The following is a 19,148-nucleotide window of genomic DNA, read 5'->3' on the forward strand; positions in this document are numbered from 1 at the left end:
TCAAAATAACAATCTACTAATACAGGAAAATTACAGTGGAATAAAAGTGATTGGACAAGTAGAGGGGCTGCAGCACAAATGCTCAGTTACAAAGAGAGGGAATCACGGAAAAAGCCAAGATTGGCCAAGTGTGAGTATACAACCTTCAGTAACAAAATCAGCCGCTTTTGAAGAAGTTCTCCTCGATAACCTCAGTGAACCTCTCCTTCATTTGCTGACGGAAAGTGGCGTACCACTCCAGCAACCTCCTCCTCCTGTCCACTCTCTGCTCCTGGCTCATTCCTCTCTCCCTCTCTAGAATCACGGGCAGCTCCCTCCAATCGCTGATGAAGATGAAGGGGGCTCCCGCCGCCTTCAGGAGACGCAGCGGGGAGCTGGGCCCAGCCGCGCATGTCCCAGGCGTCAGTGCGTCTTCTACTACAGGAACCGAGCCGTAAGAACAGGCCTCGTAGATGCGGTAGCATTCTGTGTTGATGCCGACGGGGCAGAGGGTGAGCTCGCTCTGGACTAGCGCAGTCTGATAGCGCTTCTGACTCTCTGCTGTCTCCTGGGGGAGCCACCTTGAGGTACATGGGCAAAAATGAAAAGATTATAACTGTCCTTTGCAAAACATACAGTTCCGATCAACATTTTAAGACTATTTGAACATTTTCCAGAATTTACGTTTTGCACTGTTGGATCTTTTGGGGATTTTTCCCATACTCCTGTAAGTACAGTCACGATCAAAACATACACTTGTAAAGAATAATATCATGGCTGTGTTGAGTTTCCAATAATTTCTACAACTTTTCTTTTTTTGTGATCGAGTAATTGGAGCACATACTTGTTTGTCACAAAAAACATTCATGAAGTTTGGTTCTTTTATGAATTTATTATGGGTCTACTGAAAATGTGACCAAATCTGCTGGGTCAAAAGTATACATACAGCAATGTTAATGTTTGGTTACATGTCCCTTGGCAAGTTTCACTGCAATAAGGCGCTCTTGGTTGCCATCCACAAGCTTCTGGCAAGTTTCTGGTTGAGTTTTTGACCACTCCTCTTGACAAAATTATTGCTGGGTATTGTGGCGAAACAGCATTTTTGTTTCATCTAACATCACATGGACAAACATAAAACATTCTGGAGAAAAGTTCTGTGGTCAGATGAAACAAACATTGAGCTGTTTGGCCACAATACCCAGCAATATGTTTGGAGGAGAAAAGGTGAGGCCTTTAATCCCAGGAACACCATTCCTACCATCAAGCATGGTGGTGGTAGTATTATGCTCTGGCCCTGTTTTGCTGCCAATGGAACTGGTGCTTTAAATGGGACAATGAAAAAGGAGGATTACCTCCCAATTCTTCAGGACAACCTAAAAGGTTGGGTCTTGGGCGCAGTTGGGTGTTCCAACAGGACAATGACCCCAAACACACGTCAAAAGTGTTAAAGGAATGGCTAAATCAGGCTAGAATTAAGGTTTTAGAATGGCCTTCCCAATGACAATGCTGAAGAAACAAGTCCATGTCAGAAAACCAACACATTTAGCTGAACTGCACCAATTTTGTCAAGAGGAGTGGTCAAAAATTCAACCAGAAGCTTGTGGATGGCTACCAAAAGCGCCTTATTGCAGTGAAACTTGCCAAGGGACATGTAACTAAATATTAACATTGCTGTATGTATACCTTTGACCCAGCAGATTTGGTCACATTTTCAGTAGACTCATAATAAATTCATAAAAGAACCAAACTTCATGAATGTTTTTTGTGACCAACAAGTATGTGCTCCAATCACTCTATCGCAAAAAAATAAGAGTTGTAGAAAGTATTGGAAACTCAAGACAGCCATGACATTATGTTCTTTATAAGTGTATGTAAACTTTTGATCGCGACTGCATGTGTGTAATGTAGGGACAGGACATTGACAGTATTTTGGTCATTTTAAGAATTACCAGAACTTCTTTCATTGATTTCACAGACCACATAGCAACAGTAAGATATGCTGCTTGGCGCGCAACGTTTCAAAAAAAGAACATGACACAGTGACTGACAATGTTCACTCTCACTGGGATGCAGACTGATGGGATGTTGTATCTTTATTGAGCTGCTAAATTCAGAATAAGTCTCACTCCTCAGGTAAAGAAAATGTTTTCTAGTAATGTTGCGATGGTCTTATGCTGTGTTCCATTTGTTGAGAAGGAAATTGAGAGCCAATACCGATAGTATCAAAATTGGCCATGTTCTCAGGTTGGTGTCACGACCACTGCACAGGTGAGAGTCACGATTGATAATTTAGCATTAACTTTTACAAGCTCAAAGGGAATCCAGCAGCAGAAGAAGCAGCTCAAAATCCTTCTTCATCTTTATTTCACGTAGCTTTTTTATGGCGTTGAAGAAGACAAGGATTTTAAAGATGATTTTTGTTCCTAAACCTCTTCTCTCACAGAGGCCATCTGATGATATTGAACTAAACTTGGCACCAGGTCTACCGCTTGACTTTTTTATTCAATGACCCTCAGGATCTTTTAAGAAGTCTTACCGCATCCAACCTCAACAGCAATGGCGCGCTGCAAGAGGCCTTGCTTATTATGCAGCTCCAACCGCGTTCAAAGAGGGAAAGCTTTTTTGCCTTTGCCATCAAGAGACCATGGCTGTGTGAATACTTGACAGAACATTACATTGAATTCACATTTTTGCAAATATTCTGGCTTTAAAAGGATGTGGTCCTAAAAGGGACCTTGTATGCAGAAATGACTTGTCTTACCTTTTGTTACCTGTTTTTTGTGTGTTTGGGTTCTGCAAAAGTCCAAAAATTTTAAAATCAAACCCTTGAGGCTTGGTGGGGATATTTATAAAACAATCCTGCCTTCCTTTATACTTCCTCTAAACTGTGATGTTTTTCCCAAGTGTGACATCAGCGGATATCTATCGCCATATATCAGAACTGGGCAAATTAAGACCCGCGGGCCGCATGTGGCCCGTTAAGCTTTTCAATCTGGCGCGCCGGACATTCCCAAATAATTGTTTTAGATCTTTAAGATGGAAAGTGTAGCTGCCATTATGATGTGCAGTGATGTTTTCATATGACCGTAAGTCTTGAACTATACAAAGTATTTCAATGGTTGGAATCTGCGCTTTTGCATGATATACTAGTTACTATGGTAATCTAAGTCACAGCAGCTCAGACGAGGCACCGAGCAGTGTGGGTGGGGAGCGTTTCCAGAGCAGCCAGCCTGAAATGCAGGTGTCAGGGACAGACGTGGAAGGAGATTTTTACAACAAAGTTCTAAAGCTTAGTGATATCAGATTTTACATCAGCAATCGTCACTTACACGTCAACCAATAAGAATTCGGCGGGGGAGGGTCATGGCAGAAGTGCATGGTGGGTCATGAGATGCTAACTGCTATATGCTATATGCTACTGCCGTAGCTATTAAAATGGATCACATCAACATTGGCGGTAACTCATAAAAACTGAGAAGGGCTGAACTAAAATGGCACCGAAAAGGAAATCATATACTGCAGATTACAAGCTGGATATAGTGAAATATGCAGCAGAGAACGGAAATCGAGCAGCAGAAAGAAAGGACATACCAGAGGCGACACCGGGGAGGAAGATTTCATCGGATTTAGCGATCGGGAGTGACAGATTGTTTGGTAAACGTATAGCATGTTCTATATGTTATAGTTATTTGAATGACTCTTACCATAATATGCTACGTTAACATACCAGGCACGTTCTCAGTTGGTTATTTATGCGTCATATAACGTACACTTATTCAGCCTGTTGTTCACTATTCTTTATTTATTTTAAATTGCCTTTCAAATGTCTATTCTTGGTGTTGGATTTTATCAAATAAATTTCCTCCAAAAATGCGACTTATATATGTTTTTTTCCTTCTTTATTGTGCATTTTCTGCCGGTGCGACGTATACTCCGGAGCGACTTATAGTCCGAAAAATACGGTAGTTCGAACTTATATCTGTCAGTATACTCAATATGAACGCGCTAAAAACTACAACTGGGCTGACGGAAGATACAGTCAAAGTGGAGTCACGTAAATAAAACAAAGCAAAGCATACTTAAGAAACGGTCAGAAAACGGCTTGAAGATGGTCTGTAAAACATAATCTATGCAAGGTTTTGTGCCAAAAAAAATCACCATTACATGTTATGTAGACCACATGAAAGTGTTTTAAATGTAGAGAAAAATCATAACATAACCCCATATAAACGTTTTAATGTTTCTTTGAAAAAAATTGCTTCCTATTGTTTTTTTGTCTCGCTCCCATTTCTTCCTTTTTGCATTTTGAAGTTTTACTTTGAACCTTTTTTCGATCCAACAGTGCAACCATTAATTTTGATCAGGAGTGTTTTTAAAGGGGACCTCTCATGATTTTAATCAGAGGCATGCTTATTGTCATCCCATGAAACAATTTATGACTCAAACCTCTCAATGTATAGATTAAAAGCACCTTGTCAGATGACAAAAGGACATTTTGACTTACTTCTCCCTGGCAAAAGTAATGCAATCTTTCTCAAGGCCAGATTGTTTTAGAATCTGCATGAGTGTTTCTCTGGAGGAATTCTTGTAAACAGTTCCAAGGAAATTGCAGAGGTATGGTCTGTTGGAGGTGATCATCTCAGTGCTGGGCCTAACCATGGAAAACTGCCTGTACCTGCACAATATAAAATATGGTATTGTGGAAGATTATAAAGAGTGGCATGGCTTTAAATGACAAATAATACACAAGTATTGCCCATTGTGAGCATACAGTCTGCAGCAAAGCAAACCCCCTGAAGCACTTACAGTATATGCTTATTAATTATCATCTATTTACAGAAGAGAAAGTATAACTTACGTGGAAACACCAAGGGGCCACTGGAAGACATCTCTGTCGTTGACCCAAGGGCTGTCATACACGATAAAGAGCAGATCCACAAAGCCGCCATTTCTCTTTAAGTATGGGCCAATCCACTCATTGTTGCAATGCTCGTTTCCCAGCAGGACCACAGCCACGTGGGACACCGTGTGGGAATGAACTAGAGTTTGGACGTGCTCCAGCCAGCGTGTAGAGTATGCTACTTTCTGCTGCTCACGACCGTTCAAGACAACAACCAGACTGTTCATATCCATAGGGACATGACCCTGAACGACAGCCGGACCTGTGTAGAAACTAAAGCAAAGGAGGAAATGAATCAACATTGTGGTTATGTCTCAGCGTTGAAGCTGTGTTGTGTGTTGACGAATCATAATAGGTATGGTAGACTTTAAAAATCTATGTCTGCCTTGTTACCTGAAATCAATTTTTCCTGATTGGAGTTCACCCTCTCTCCATTGTGCTACCTTGTCAGTAGGGTTGAGGGGACCCTCTAAAATGTGTTCCCAAAGGTAAAGCCCTGGAGATAAAGGATAGTAACCACATCATTTCATATTAGCATTAAGTAACATTGGTGTTATCAACAAATTAAAACATTAAAAAATGAGTTCACACCCGCACTAAATATGTAAGAACAATGAGATTATTGTTTTCGAGTGGTAAAAAGCTAATTTGATACGAATGCCCTGGGTTCGATCCTGCACTCGGGATCTTTCTGTGTGGAGTTTGCATGTTCTCCCTGTGACTGCGTGGGTTCCCTCCGGGTACTCCGGCTTCCTCCCACCTTCAAAGACATGCACCTGGGGATAGGTTGATTGGCAACACTAAATTGGCCCTAGTGTGTGAATGTTGTCTGTCTATTTGTGTTGGTCCTGCGATGGGGTGGCGACTTGTCCAGGGTGTACCCCGCCTTCCGCCCAATTGTAGGTGAGATAGGCTCCAGCACCCCGCGCGACCCCGGAAGGGATAAGCGGTAAAAAAATGGATGGATGGATATCAGAAACTTACTCACGGTTTCATATCTGTGTACAAAACTGCAAACCAAAACAGCAGCTAATCGCCACCAGGACCAGCTACTGCTGGCATCCCGCTAACAGAACCATACCATCACTGGCAGCAGGTACAGTTGCTGTTTATATTTGTAATCTTCAGTGTATAAAACTGAAATCATGCCACCCAGGAAGAACATTACACCAGACGAAATGGAGGAACATAAAAAAAAAGCCTTGGACTTTTTATCAGAAGAAGTATCATTTTCAAAGTTAACAATAGGAAATCCACCTTACGGTAAATAATATTGTGTACCACAAGGATGGGTCCTTGGACCTATAATGTTTCTTATGATATTTCCAAACTGTTTAAGTGTATTTTATTAACAGATGACACAATCCTATTTCATTATATGTCGTAGGAGTTGAGATTCAAAGATCAAAAGAGATGAAGTTTTTGGGTGTTATGATTGACAAAGATTTGTCATGGAAATCACATATAAATTATACAAAGGTTAAAATATCTAAAACTATTGCTATTTTACACAAGATGAAGAAATTGCCAAATAAAAAAGCATTGTATATTTTGTATGATTCATTGATCGTTCCATATTTGATATACTGTATTGAAGTGTAAGGTATTGCTTGTAAATCATACTTAAATGCAATCTTCCTATTACAGAATGCAGTGGTAAGAGTCATAAGTGGAAATAAATACCGGTACAAGGAATCCACTAACCCAATAATTATTCAAAGACTTTAAACTTATTGAAATTTCATGAACTGGTAGAGTACAATATCTTAGAAGTAATGTATAAAACACATTGAACAATTATAGCAATAAACATAAAAAAATGGATCTGTAAAAAGAGAAAGTAATTATAATCTAAAAGTAACTGAGATTGTTTTTTAAATCTTGTTTTAGAACATACCTGGGCAAATTAAGGCCCGCGGGCCGCATGCGGCCCGTTAAGCTTTTCAATCTGGCCTGCCGGACATTCCCAAATTATTATTTTTAGATCTTTAAGATGGAAACTGTAGCTGCCATTATGATGTGCAGTGATGTTTTCCAAAAAGCTGAAATCATGCCACCCAGGAAGAACATTACACCAGACGAAGTGGATGAACATAAAAAAAAAGCCTTGGACTTTTTTTATCAGAAGAAGTATCATGGCGGCGATGCTGGAGAGATGCCGGGGTGTGATGGAGGGGGTGGGGGCGGGTGGTGTGTGATGTGCAGGATCAGAACAGACCACACGCCGCATGGCGAACATGACTTATTGATGATGTGGACGGATGGACGCGAAGCTGAGGACGTACCCGCCTCCTTCTCTCCTCCGTGATGCGGCTGTAGCACTAAAGCTGATGACGAGGGGGGCTGTGAATTACAGCTATATGTATATATATATATACTTAAATATAGCTGTAATTCACTGAAATTCAAGTATGTATTTTATATATATATATATATATCCATCCATCCATTTTTCTACCGCTTAATCCCTTCGGGGTCGCGGAGGGCGCTGGAGCCTATCTCAGCTACAATCGGGCGGAAGGCGGCGTACACCCTGGACAAGTCGCCACCACACTCATCACAGGGCCAACACAGATAGACAGACAACATTCACACACATTCACACACTAGGGCCATTTTTTTTGTCAATTAACAACACTAAATTGGCCCTAGTGTGTGAATGTGAGTGTGAATTTTGTCTGTCTATCTGTGTTGGCCCTGTGATGAGGTGGCGACTTGTCCAGGTATATATATATATATATATATATATATATATATATATATATGTATGTGTGGGAAAAAAAATCACAAGACTATTTCATCTCTACAGGCCTGTTTCATGAGGGGGTTCCCTCAATCATCAGGAGATGATTGATGATTGAGGGAACCCCCTCATGAAACAGGCCTGTAGAGATGAAATAGTCTTGTGATTTTTTTTCCCACACATGCATATATTGCGCTCTACTACGGTATCGAGCACTATTTTTTGGATAACCTTATTAAGACATATATATATATATATATATATATATATATATATATATATATATATATATATATATATATATATATATATATATATATATATACACACCCCAGCGGGTCTTTTGAATATCTCCCTAATTCTGAGGTCTCAAGGTTGGCAAGTATGACTGTATGTGAGGCGGCATTTGTAACTGAGTGGTAAAGAAAATAAATTGATGAATATTTTTAAAAAATCAAATTGATTGATGCAAAAAAATTGCTCACCTATGGCCGCTTTACCCCAGATTTGGACTTTAAATCTTTTGGGTTTGTTCTTTTCGATTCGTACCATATGCTGTTTGAAGGCCTCTCTCTTTTTATTCAGGTCGGAGTTGTACTCCACCTGTTCATCCTCCCACGGATTCCACTCATCCGCTAAGAATGGAGCAGCTCCACCATCCCGAGCCCGTCCTGCAAACACAACATTTAATAGCCTTTACTATTAAATAATCCATTATTTAATCTGCTAAATGAGTGTACACAGAGCGGGGTTATTGTATTGTTGTGAACATACCCAAGGGTCCTGCCTCTTTTTTCACTACCCTGTGAACGCGGGAGATGACTTTGGTGCTAAAGAACACATTGTACGCGGCGTAGAGTGAAAACGCCACATATGCAAAGATTATGAAAAGGAACAATTTTCTCTTTGGAATTTTCATTTTTCCCCCTTTCCATTCCGTTGTGTTCCACCATTATGCACCCCGTCTTCCATTTTTTGGGTGAAAGGACCCTTGTTTACATCACGAGGATACACGAAAACAGGTGACCAGAGGATGCGCCTGTCCAAATATACTTAAATATTCATATTTTGCATACTAATTATATTTATAGCAAACAAATACGAAATGTCTAACAAATGTATATTTTCGTGATCGTACCTTAACAATAGGGAAATAAAACAAAGGCAAATCGCCTCGTCTCCTTAGCGGAACGTTCTACAAGCGGCGCTAGTTTCCGGCACGCCATATTACAGCAACACACGCCACGGAAGCGTTGCTATCGCAAGGTCGTGTCCCCGACTGCGGGTTGAGGGATTCGTTTAACGAGCAAAAATGATGAATATCACCGGTCGTTTTGGGGCTTTTGTCCCAATGTTGCAATCCGTCAAACGTGTGGTGCCAACTGCAGCTAAGGACTTGCTACCACATACAGGTAAGCTAAAGGGTCGAGCCGGATGCTAACAGGCTAATTCAACGTTAGCACCATATAACCGTACAAGCTGTATATAGCATGCGTTTTAAATACTGCTGTATTATAATCACTTTATTAGCGTGTTGTTTTATAGTTTATCGCTGTATTTAGCGTAACAGGATTTTTTTGTACATTTTTTATAACTCAGCATTAGCCTTAAAAATACAATTACATTAAAATTTGAACCACGTAGCAAGTTTAAACAAATGTTGTTGTCTTACCAATGGAATTTTTGACGTACGGCATTTTACCAGCAAAAAGGACAGGGTGACCTTTCGATACAATGGGGTAAAGTTCATATTGTTATACAGCAGGCTGTAGAATACATTTTCATTGATGCAATGTATTTTCTGTTATGTGGACACTGCACAATACGTTATGCTAAGAACTTATAATTCATTAAATTTGTAGGCGTCTTTCGGGGTACTCAAGGACACCGTGCAAAACAAGAATTAAGGATCAAACATCCATCCCTCCATTTCCTACCGCTTGTCCTGTTCGGGGTGGCGGGGGGTGCCGGAGCCTATCTCAGCTGCATTCGTACGGAAGGCGGGGTACACCCTGGACAAGTCGCCACCTCATCGCAGGGCCAACACAGATAGACAGACAACATTCACACTCAAACAAAATGAATAAAATAGGTCAGGGGTGTCAAACTCATTTTAGATCGGGGGCCACATGGAGAAAAATCTACTCCCAAGTGGGCCGGACTGGTAAAATCACGACATGATAACTTAAAAATAAAGACAACTTCAGGTCGTGTGCTTTGTTTAAAAATAGAACAAGCCCATTCTGAAAATGTACAAATCATAATGTTGATTTGGTTTTTTTACACTTACATGTTGCGGTTAATAGTATTCTGTCTTTATTTGTCGTTATTTATACTTTCTGAATAAATTATATGATAATGTTAATCAGTCGACTCGTTGGTGTTAATTTTCAATCTATCAAGGTAAAAAAGTAAAATCAAAATTACAGGATGTTATTTATGGAGTTTGCTCATTTTCCTCAACTGGTGCACTGACATCATGTGGTTTTATATATATATATATATTTTTTTTACATATGTAGCATAATTTACAAAGATACAAAGAATTGCTATTGCGACATCTAGTGGACACATTTAGAACAGCAGTTTTTTTCTTTTTAAAATTTCGGCTCATTTTTATACTTAGCAAACTCATCCCGCGCGCCGGATAAAACCGGTTCGGGCCGTACGTTTGACACCCTTCAAATAGGTGAAAAAATATTAAACAGAAAATGTCAATATAAATTATAAATGTGAGCTAAAATAAATAGCTGATACGAAATTGATCAGGGTGTCTGGAATAAATGTGTTTAGAGTTTTGATTTGAAGTGGGTAAATAAATACATTTTGCATAGGTCAGGGGACTGACCTATGTAAAGATGGGCTCTGTCCCCAATGGTGGACAGGCAGGAAAAGGGGATGCAAGGATTGACGAGCGCTGTTAATGAAAGTCTGCTCCTTTTGCAACTAAGTGTGTAGTTTAGTATTTTAGGGTTGTCCCTATTCCAATACGTTGGTTCAGGTACCAACATGTATTTTGGTATTTTTCAAAATAAAGAGAACCACAAAAAATTTCATTTTTGCCTTTATTTTAACAGAAAATCTTATGATACATATGCAGTAAAAGAACACATTTTCCATTAAATAAGATAGCGAATAAACATTTTCTTTTAGTAGTAACTTGTAAGTAAGCAAATGCTCCTAATTTTGCTGCTGATGTATGCAGTAACTCATTGTGTAATTTCCCAGTGTATTATTTGGGCAAAATTATGAGGGACAAGCTGTAGAAGGTGGATGGAATGATTATTTACTGTCAATATCTGGTTATTTTCCGTTTTAACATGTTCTGCTGACACGTTGGTTCAAATGTAATAAGTACTTTTTCTTCTGTTGTTCGCATACTTTACATAGGTTATCCAAAGATACCTGTGACGGTGGGGGTGTGGTTAACATGACGTCAACACATTATTTGCTTTGATGCATATATTCTATTTAAAAAGGCAAAAAAAATGCGTACATATATTTGAAACAAATCTGTTATTATTAATTATAGTATACTATGAACATATTTTTTTTCTACAAAATATAATTTTGCTCTATTTTTCAATTGTTGAAGCTCATACTTTGTTGAGGTTTTTTTTTCTAGAGATTTCTCCAATCCCTTTGGTCATTTTTACTTTATTAAATAGGACTAGCAACCAATCTAGCATCCATTTATGGTGTTATTGGGAACTGTACTCAAGTTTAGAGACTCTTTACGTTTGACGCGCCATGTCCGTGATGACAAGTGAGGTGCAGAGAGCCTGACGTCACACTTGCTTCGCCCTGCTGTGAGCCTTCCTGTGCTTTTCTTTGGATTTTTTATTATCGTTCACAATCCTTGTGAGAGATGAGAAGACACTTTTTTTTTCTATTCTGTAATACCTGAATCATTCTAGGTGATTAGCAATGCAGCTAATGGGAGCAATCCATTCTGCCTCTAAATCATTTTAAAATGCATCCAAAAACTGCCAACAATACTTGATTTACGTTCCGTAACTTGTATAATAACCAAACTGTAGTGACATTGTTATTGTAAGAGCGGAAACTGAGGAACTGCTGGGTATTGTGGCCAAACAGCTAAATTTTTGTTTCATCTGACCACAGAACTTTCTTCAAGAAGGTATTATCTTTGTCCATGTGATGTCAGATGAAACAAAAATTGAGGTGTTTAGCCACAATACCCAGCAATATGTTTAGAGGAGAAAAGGTGAGGTCTTTAATCCCAGGAACACCAATCCTACCGTCAAGCATGGTGGTGGTAGTATTATGCTCTGGGCCTGATTTGTTGCCATCGGAACTGGTGATTTACAGAGAGTAGATGGGACAATAAAAAAGGAGCATTACCTCCAAATTATTCAGGACAACCTAAAATCATCAGCCTGGAGGTTAGGTCTTGGGCGCAGTTGGGTGTTCCAACAGGACAATGACCCCAAACACACGTCAAAAGTGGTGAATGAATGGCTAAATCAGGCTAGAATTAAGGTTTTAGAATGGCCTTCCCAAAGTCCTGACTTAAACGTGTGGACAATGCTGAAGAAACAAGTCCATGTCAGAAAACCAACACATTTAGCTGAACTGCACCAATTTTCTCAAGAGGAGTGGTCAAAAATTCAACCAGAAGCTTGTTGATGGCTACCAAAAGCGCCTTATTGCAGTGAAACTTGCCAAGGGACATGTAACTAAATATTAACATTGCTGTGTGTATACCTTTGACCCAGCAGATTTGGTCACATTTTCAGTAGACTCATAATAAATTCATAAAAGAACCAAACTTCATGAATGTTTTTTGTGACAAACAAGTATGTGCTCCAATCACTCTATCACAAAAAGAGTTATAGAAATTATTGGAAACTCAAGACAGCCATGACATGATGTTCTTTACAAGTTTATGTAAACTTTTGACCACGACTGTAATTGGCTTTAAATAATGCACAATACAATGCGAAGTAGCACAAATGTATGTGAATTGACTATAATAATTTGGGCGTCTTGAGTTGGTGTCTCTGGCTATGATCGTTTGTCTATTTCCAGCTCCTGGATGTATCCGCCTCGCCCACACAGACATCAAGATCCCCGACTTCACTGATTACCGTCGTGCCGAGGTGACTGACCCCAACAAGTCCTCCCAGGACAGCAGCGAAAGCAGGCGGACCTTCTCCTACCTGGTCACCGGGGCGACCACCGTAGTCAGCGTCTACGCAGCCAAGACGGTGGTCACCCAGTTCGTCTCCTCCATGAGCGCCTCGGCTGACGTCTTGGCCGTGTCCAAAATCGAGGTCAAGCTGAGTGACATCCCCGAGGGCAAAAACATGACCTTCAAGTGGAGAGGCAAACCCCTGTTTGTTCGCCACCGCACGGAAAAGGAGATCGCGACGGAGGAGGGCGTGAACCTCTCAGAGCTCCGCGATCCCCAGCATGACAAGGATCGAGTGCAAAACCCCAAGTGGGTTATCGTTCTGGGTGTGTGCACCCATCTGGGTTGTGTGCCAATCTCCAACGCCGGCGACTTCGGAGGCTACTACTGTCCTTGCCATGGATCCCACTACGACGCTTCCGGAAGAATTAGAAAGGGGCCGGCTCCTCTCAACCTGGAAGTTCCCTACTACGAGTTCGCTGATGACGACATCGTAATCGTGGGATAAATATTAGCCTCCTATCGCGGGTCTATCTATTCTCTCCTGTAATATGCTTTCGAAGATGGCACTCTGTACAAGTTAGAGGTAAAAGGTGATTTATTTAATTAACAATAAAGACCTGTTTCCTACAGAATGACCATAATTGCCCTTTTTCATCCTTTTTATCAAAAGTATCATTTCCTCATTCAGCTACATGATACTGGGTGTTTGATCTCGATTCATTGGTGCAGGTGAAGCTTAACTTGTCAAATTTGATGTTTTGTTTTCTGTTAAACCAGAACCATAAAATTGCTTTGAGGGATATAGTTAATATTCCCAGATTAATAGACAATTATGAGCTAAGAATATGCATACTTAAAAAATATATATTTACATCTAATTCACAAGATTACCAAGAGTCTGTCAGGTTCAAACACTGATGACATCTATTAAACAGACGAGAAGCAAGGAATCATGCAGAGACAGAGTTAAATTTGGCTCAATTGAGGAGACATGTTTTTTTTGGCTGTACTCTAGTTACAGATCCAAATTACGTTCTAAAAGTCCAGCCCACGTGCTTCCTCTATTTATTTGGGAGGTCCCTGGTTACATCACCGAAGCTGTCGCTGAGGGAAGGGGGTAATCTCGACAGCTCCAGTTAGACACAATATATGATTATACAAAAATGCAAATGTGCTGACCGTCGTGATATCGCCTTGTCTCTGCTCTGTCTGCGTCACGGTACTCGATGTTCGGCCTTGGCAGTCATGCAGGACGATTCTGGAAACAAACACTGATACGAGACTGGCTTAAAATCTTTTGGATTGCAAGCTTTGCACAGACAAAGAAAAATACAATTTCAGCACAATTGATAACTATAGCAACGGCCCTTAAGCATAAGAGTTGTGTGATAATATATACCGTATTTTTCGGACTATAAGTCGCAGTTTTTTTCATAGTTTGGCCGATTTATATGTTTTTTTCCTTCTTGATTATGCATTTACGGCTGATGCGACTTACGGTATACTCCGGTGCGACTTATACTCCGAAAAATACGATACATAATTATTCTAACAGAGTCTGAAGAAAACAAATGCCCACTCTTACAGCAAGGATGTCTTTATTCAGCTCAGCATAGTACACGTCTTATTTGTAAATTTGTGCAATCAATTAGTGTACAGTATATACATGTGTGTGTGTATATGTATATGTATATATATATAAATGTGGCAAACTCATTTTCAGTTTTCCATTGTTTATATATATATAATATATATATATATATTTTTTTTTTTTTACTGTAATTAAAATCTGCACTGCAACCACAATATTTCCCCATTGTGAGATAAAGTCTATCCTATAGTAAATTGCGAGACAGTAAATTGCCTTATTTGAACACACCTTTCCTCTTATAAAGATAGTCAAAATGATCCATAATAAATACAAATAAATATACAGAAGCATTCACACGCCAGCCACAATTTCTCGGATGTTGAATCCAGTATTTACTTAAAGTGGAAATCACATAAATGACCAGTGCTAGATAAAATATATACGCATGTGGCCAACTAAGCCTTTAGAGGTTTTTAAAGTAAAAACATTTGTCAATCCGTCCAACGCCACAATACTATTTTCCAGTCCCAATATGCAGTGGACCCGCAGACACTAATCCACATAATGCACGTTTGCCTGAAGCTCCTTGGTGATATAGCCAAGAAGGGCAGCTGTGAGTTGCTGCTTCAGGCCGCTGTTGCTCATCACAAGAGCCGTGAGCTGGGCCACATCAGTCCAATGAACGCCCCCGAGGATGGCGACCATATCGGCGTAGAGCTTTTGCTGCTGCTGGGGACTCAGCTCCATGATGACCTGCGGCAGAGGTTTGAACTGGCCGCTGGTCAGCCAGCAGCCCAGCAGGCCTCCGACAGCCCCACCTGAGAAATGTCACACGACATCAAGTTCCACGATCGCAGCTGAATGAAAACAATATTTCAATAAGCAAAATGGTTCCACTCACCCACCGCGATTCCGAGAGGACCCCCGACCAGGCCTCCGGCGAAGGCCAAGCCTCCGGCTGCAGCTGCCCCCTTTCCAGACCCCTTCACCGTGGTCTGAATCTGCTGATCAGCAGATAACTCGCAGCACAGTTTCATAACATCTCCGAGCCGATGACACATCGTCTCTATTATTTAGGACAAAGACAATAAGCTATCTATCTATATGACCAAAAAAACACACTTTAAAATGTGTTTTTTGTATTAATTTTTTTATTGAACAACAAACAATTCACACAAAAGTCAAGGCACTTTTAACATCAAGGAAAGAAAACAAAAGCAAATAGAGATCGAGTAATAATGAGGGCTGTGAATCTTTGGGTGTCCCACGATTCGATTTAATATCGATTCTTGGGGTCATGATTCGATTCAAAATCGTTTTTGTTTTTTTTTCAATTCAACACGATTCTCGATTCAAAAACGATTTTTTTTCCCGATTCAAAACAATTCTCTATTCATTCAATACATAGGATTTCAACAGGATCTACCCCAGTCTGCTGACATGCAAGCAGAGTAGTAGATGTTGGTAAAAAGCTTTTATAATTGTAAAGGACAATGTTTTATCAACTGATTGCAATAATATACATTTGTTTTAACTATTAAATGAACCAAAAATATGACTTATTTTGTCTTTGTGAAAATATTGGACACAGTGTGTTGTCAAGCTTATGAGATGCGATGCAAGTGTAAGCCACTGTGACACTATTGTTCATTTTTTTGATTTTTATAAATGTCTAATGATAATGTCAATGAGGGATTTTTAATCACTGCTGTGTTGAAATTGTAACTAATATTGATACTGTTGGTGATAATATTAATTTTTGTTTTACTACTTTTGGTTTGTTCTGTGTCGTGTTTGTGTCTCCTCTCAATTGCTCTGTTTATTGCAGTTCAGAGTGTTGCTGGGTCGGGTTTGGTTTTGGAATTGGATTGCATTGTTATGGTTTTGCTGTGTATTGTTTTGTTGGATTGATTAATTTAAAAAAATATATATATACTGTATATATCCATGCATCCATCCATCTTCTTCCGCTTATCCGAGGTCGGGTCGCGGGGGCAGCAGCCTAAGCAGGGAAGCCCAGACTTCCCTCTCCCCAGCCACTTCGTCCAGCTCCTCCCGGGGGATCCCGAGGCGTTCCCAGGCCAGCCGGGAGACATAGTCTTCCCAACGTGTCCTGGGTCTTCCTCGTGGCCTCCTACTGGTCGGACGTGCCCTAAACACCTCCCTAGGGAGGCGTTCGGGTGGCATCCTGACTAGATGCCCGAACCACCTCATCTGGCTCCTCTCGATGTGGAGGAGCAGCGGCTTTACTTTGAGCTCCCCCCGGATGACAGAGCTTCTCACCCTATCTCTAAGGGAGAGCCCCGCCATCCGGCGGAGGAAACTCATTTCGGCCGCTTGTACCCGTGATCTTGTCCTTTCGGTCATAACCCAAAGCTCATGACCATAGGTGAGAATGGGAACGTAGATCGACCGGTAAATTGAGAGCTTTGCCTTCCGGCTCAGCTCCCTCTTCACCACAACGGATCGATACAGCGTCCGCATTACTGAAGACGCCGCACCGATCCGCCTGTCGATCTCACCATCCACTCTTCCCTCACTCGTGAACAAGACTCCGAGGTACTTGAACTCCTCCACTTGGGGCAAGATCTCCTCCCCAACCCAAAGATGGCACTCCACCCTTTTCCGGGCGAGAACCATGGACTCGGACTTGGAGGTGCTGATTCTCATCCCAGTCGCTTCACACTCAGCTGCGAACCGATCCAGTGAGAGCTGAAGATCCTGGCTAGATGAAGCCACCAGGACCACATCATCTGCAAAAAGCAGAGACCTAATCCTGCAGCCACCAAACCGAATCCCCTCAACGCCCTGACTGCGCCTAGAAATTCTGTCCATAAAAGTTATGAACAGAATCGGTGACAAAGGGCAGCCTTGGCGGAGTCCAACCCTCACCGGAAACGTGTCCGACTTACTGCCGGCAATGCGAACCAAGCTCTGACACTGATCATACAGGGAGCGGACCGCCACAATCAGACAGTCCGAAACCCCATATTCTCTGAGCACTCCCCACAGGACTTCCCGAGGGACACGGTCGAATGCCTTCTCCAAGTCCACAAAGCACATGTAGACTGGTTGGGCAAACTCCCATGCACCCTCAAGGACCCTGCCGAGAGTATAGAGCTGATTTTACTGTATATATTTTTTTTTTAAATAAATACATTTAAAAAAAAAAAGCGATTTTTTAAAAATGAGAATCGATTCTGAATCGCACAAGAAGAGAATCGCAATTTGAATTTGAATCGATTTTTTCCCCACACCCCTAGTAATTATACTAAAAAATATGAAAAAAATGAGACAAAAAAGGGCTACCTAAATCATTTTAAATGTTTTTAACAAGGATATCAATTCAAGGGCTTTTGTACTCTTAATCTCTCTCCAAGATTTACAGATAAATATAATGCAAAAGTGCAATATATTTATCTGTACAGTAATCTATTGATTTATATCTGCACCTTATTGCTCTTTTATCCTGCACTACCATGAGCTAATGCAACAAAATTTCGTTGTTATCTGTACTGTAAAGTTCAAATTTGATTGACAATAAAAAGGAAGTCTCAGTCCAAGATTTGATTGATAATTGCAACCCATGAAGCCAATTACAAAATGTAGGCCTTACTTTCATAAACCAACATTTATGTGGAAACAATTTTGATTGGAGCATAATAATGTTGTAACTAGAGATGTCCGATAATATCGGCCTGCCGTTTTTAATCGGCCGATAAATGCTTAAAATGTAATATCGGAAATTATCGTTTTTTATTATCGGTATCGTTTTTTTTATTTTATTTTTTTATTTTTTTTTAAATTAAATCAACATAGAAAACACAAGATACACTTACAATTAGTGCACCAACCCAAAAAAAACCTCCCCCATTTACACTCATTCACCCAAAAGGGTTGTTTCTTTCTGTTATCAATATTCTGGTTCCTGCATTATATATCAATATATATCAATACAGTCTGCAAGGGATACAGTCCGTAAGCACACATGATTGTGCGTGCTGCTGGTCCACTAACAGTACTAACCTTTAACAGTTAATCTTACTCATTTTCATGAATTACTAGTTTCTATGTAACTGTTTTTATATTGTTTTACTTTCTTTTTTATTCAAGAAAATGTTTTTAATTTATTTATCTTATTTATTTTTATTTTTTTTAAAAAGCATCTTATCTTCACCATACCTGGTTGTCCAAATGAGGCATAATAACGTGTTAATTCCACGACTGTATGTATCGGTATTGGTTGATATCGGTATCGGTAATTAAGAGTTGGACAATATCGGAATTTCGGATATCGGCAAAAAGCCATTATCGGACATCCCTAGTTGTAACACTTTGAAATGTGTATAAAGTAAGAAATGACAAGCACTAATAAGAATAATACAGTTCAGCTATTGCCGATTATCGTATCTGACTGATACGATAATCAAGTGCATCAGTAGTTCTGATGCACTTGACAGCCTTGTTCGATACCTTTTTATGACAAACTGATCAAACCGCAAATTACAAAAACATACCTTGTTGTATTATGCCTTCCTAGTCAATATCGATGAATCGTTTGGCATGGTGGCGTTTTATTTTCACTTTGATCAGCACCGTCGCTCCTTTCTGATGCCGACATTGGTCAATGGCCGCAATGGCCGATGGGAATGTACACAATGACGCGTTCAGTACGGGTGGGCGATGCTGCCAATTTTTGGTGTTGAACCGATACGCACACTTTTTCGATACTGATGCATTTTTTTCTTGAAAATGTTCAAGCTCATTTTGTGATTTG

General features: G+C 40.2%; 3 protein-coding genes across 3 annotated transcripts; 1 reads left to right on the forward strand and 2 right to left on the reverse strand.

The window, feature by feature from the left end:
• rxylt1 (ribitol xylosyltransferase 1) lies at window positions 1-8,588 on the reverse strand. Its single transcript, XM_061970115.1, has 6 exons — window positions 8,397-8,588; window positions 8,108-8,293; window positions 5,273-5,375; window positions 4,838-5,152; window positions 4,484-4,654; window positions 1-560 (listed from the first exon to the last, which is right to left on the reverse strand). Exons 1-6 carry the CDS (start codon window positions 8,539-8,541, stop codon window positions 158-160), a joined length of 1,323 nt encoding a protein of 440 aa, XP_061826099.1. The 5' UTR covers window positions 8,542-8,588; the 3' UTR covers window positions 1-157.
• Window positions 8,589-8,840: 252 nt separating this feature from the next.
• uqcrfs1 (ubiquinol-cytochrome c reductase, Rieske iron-sulfur polypeptide 1) lies at window positions 8,841-13,412 on the forward strand. Its single transcript, XM_061970114.2, has 2 exons — window positions 8,841-9,034; window positions 12,675-13,412. Exons 1-2 carry the CDS (start codon window positions 8,935-8,937, stop codon window positions 13,283-13,285), a joined length of 711 nt encoding a protein of 236 aa, XP_061826098.1. The 5' UTR covers window positions 8,841-8,934; the 3' UTR covers window positions 13,286-13,412.
• A 1,145-nt stretch (window positions 13,413-14,557) lies between these two features.
• On the reverse strand, window positions 14,558-19,028 carry LOC133612152 (protein C19orf12 homolog). The gene is made up of 3 exons (XM_061969317.1): window positions 18,889-19,028; window positions 15,273-15,437; window positions 14,558-15,189 (listed from the first exon to the last, which is right to left on the reverse strand). The coding sequence occupies exons 2-3, from the start codon at window positions 15,430-15,432 to the stop codon at window positions 14,924-14,926; spliced, it is 426 nt and encodes a 141-aa protein (XP_061825301.1). The 5' UTR covers window positions 15,433-15,437; window positions 18,889-19,028; the 3' UTR covers window positions 14,558-14,923.
• Window positions 19,029-19,148: the final 120 nt, after the last annotated feature.

This window comes from Nerophis lumbriciformis, linkage group LG10 (assembly GCF_033978685.3).
Source record: "Nerophis lumbriciformis linkage group LG10, RoL_Nlum_v2.1, whole genome shotgun sequence".
NCBI lineage: Eukaryota > Metazoa > Chordata > Actinopteri > Syngnathiformes > Syngnathidae > Nerophis > Nerophis lumbriciformis.

What these genes read in the sequence shown, in the direction of transcription:
- uqcrfs1 (XM_061970114.2), top strand. Translation starts at nt 8,935, where the DNA reads ATGATGAATATCACCGGTCGTTTTGGGGCTTTTGTCCCAATGTTGCAA. An exon ending in GGACTTGCTACCACATACAG is followed by an intron (nt 9,035 to 12,674) that starts GTAAGCTAAAGG and finishes GTCTATTTCCAG; the next exon opens with CTCCTGGATGTATCCGCCTC.
- rxylt1 (XM_061970115.1), bottom strand. Translation starts at nt 8,541, where the DNA reads ATGAAAATTCCAAAGAGAAAATTGTTCCTTTTCATAATCTTTGCATAT. An exon ending in TCAGGAAAAATTGATTTCAG is followed by an intron (nt 5,153 to 5,272) that starts GTAACAAGGCAG and finishes CCTTTGCTTTAG; the next exon opens with TTTCTACACAGGTCCGGCTG. An exon ending in ATTACTTTTGCCAGGGAGAA is followed by an intron (nt 561 to 4,483) that starts GTAAGTCAAAAT and finishes ATGTACCTCAAG; the next exon opens with GTGGCTCCCCCAGGAGACAG.
- LOC133612152 (XM_061969317.1), bottom strand. Translation starts at nt 15,432, where the DNA reads ATGTGTCATCGGCTCGGAGATGTTATGAAACTGTGCTGCGAGTTATCT. An exon ending in TCCTCTCGGAATCGCGGTGG is followed by an intron (nt 15,190 to 15,272) that starts GTGAGTGGAACC and finishes GACATTTCTCAG; the next exon opens with GTGGGGCTGTCGGAGGCCTG.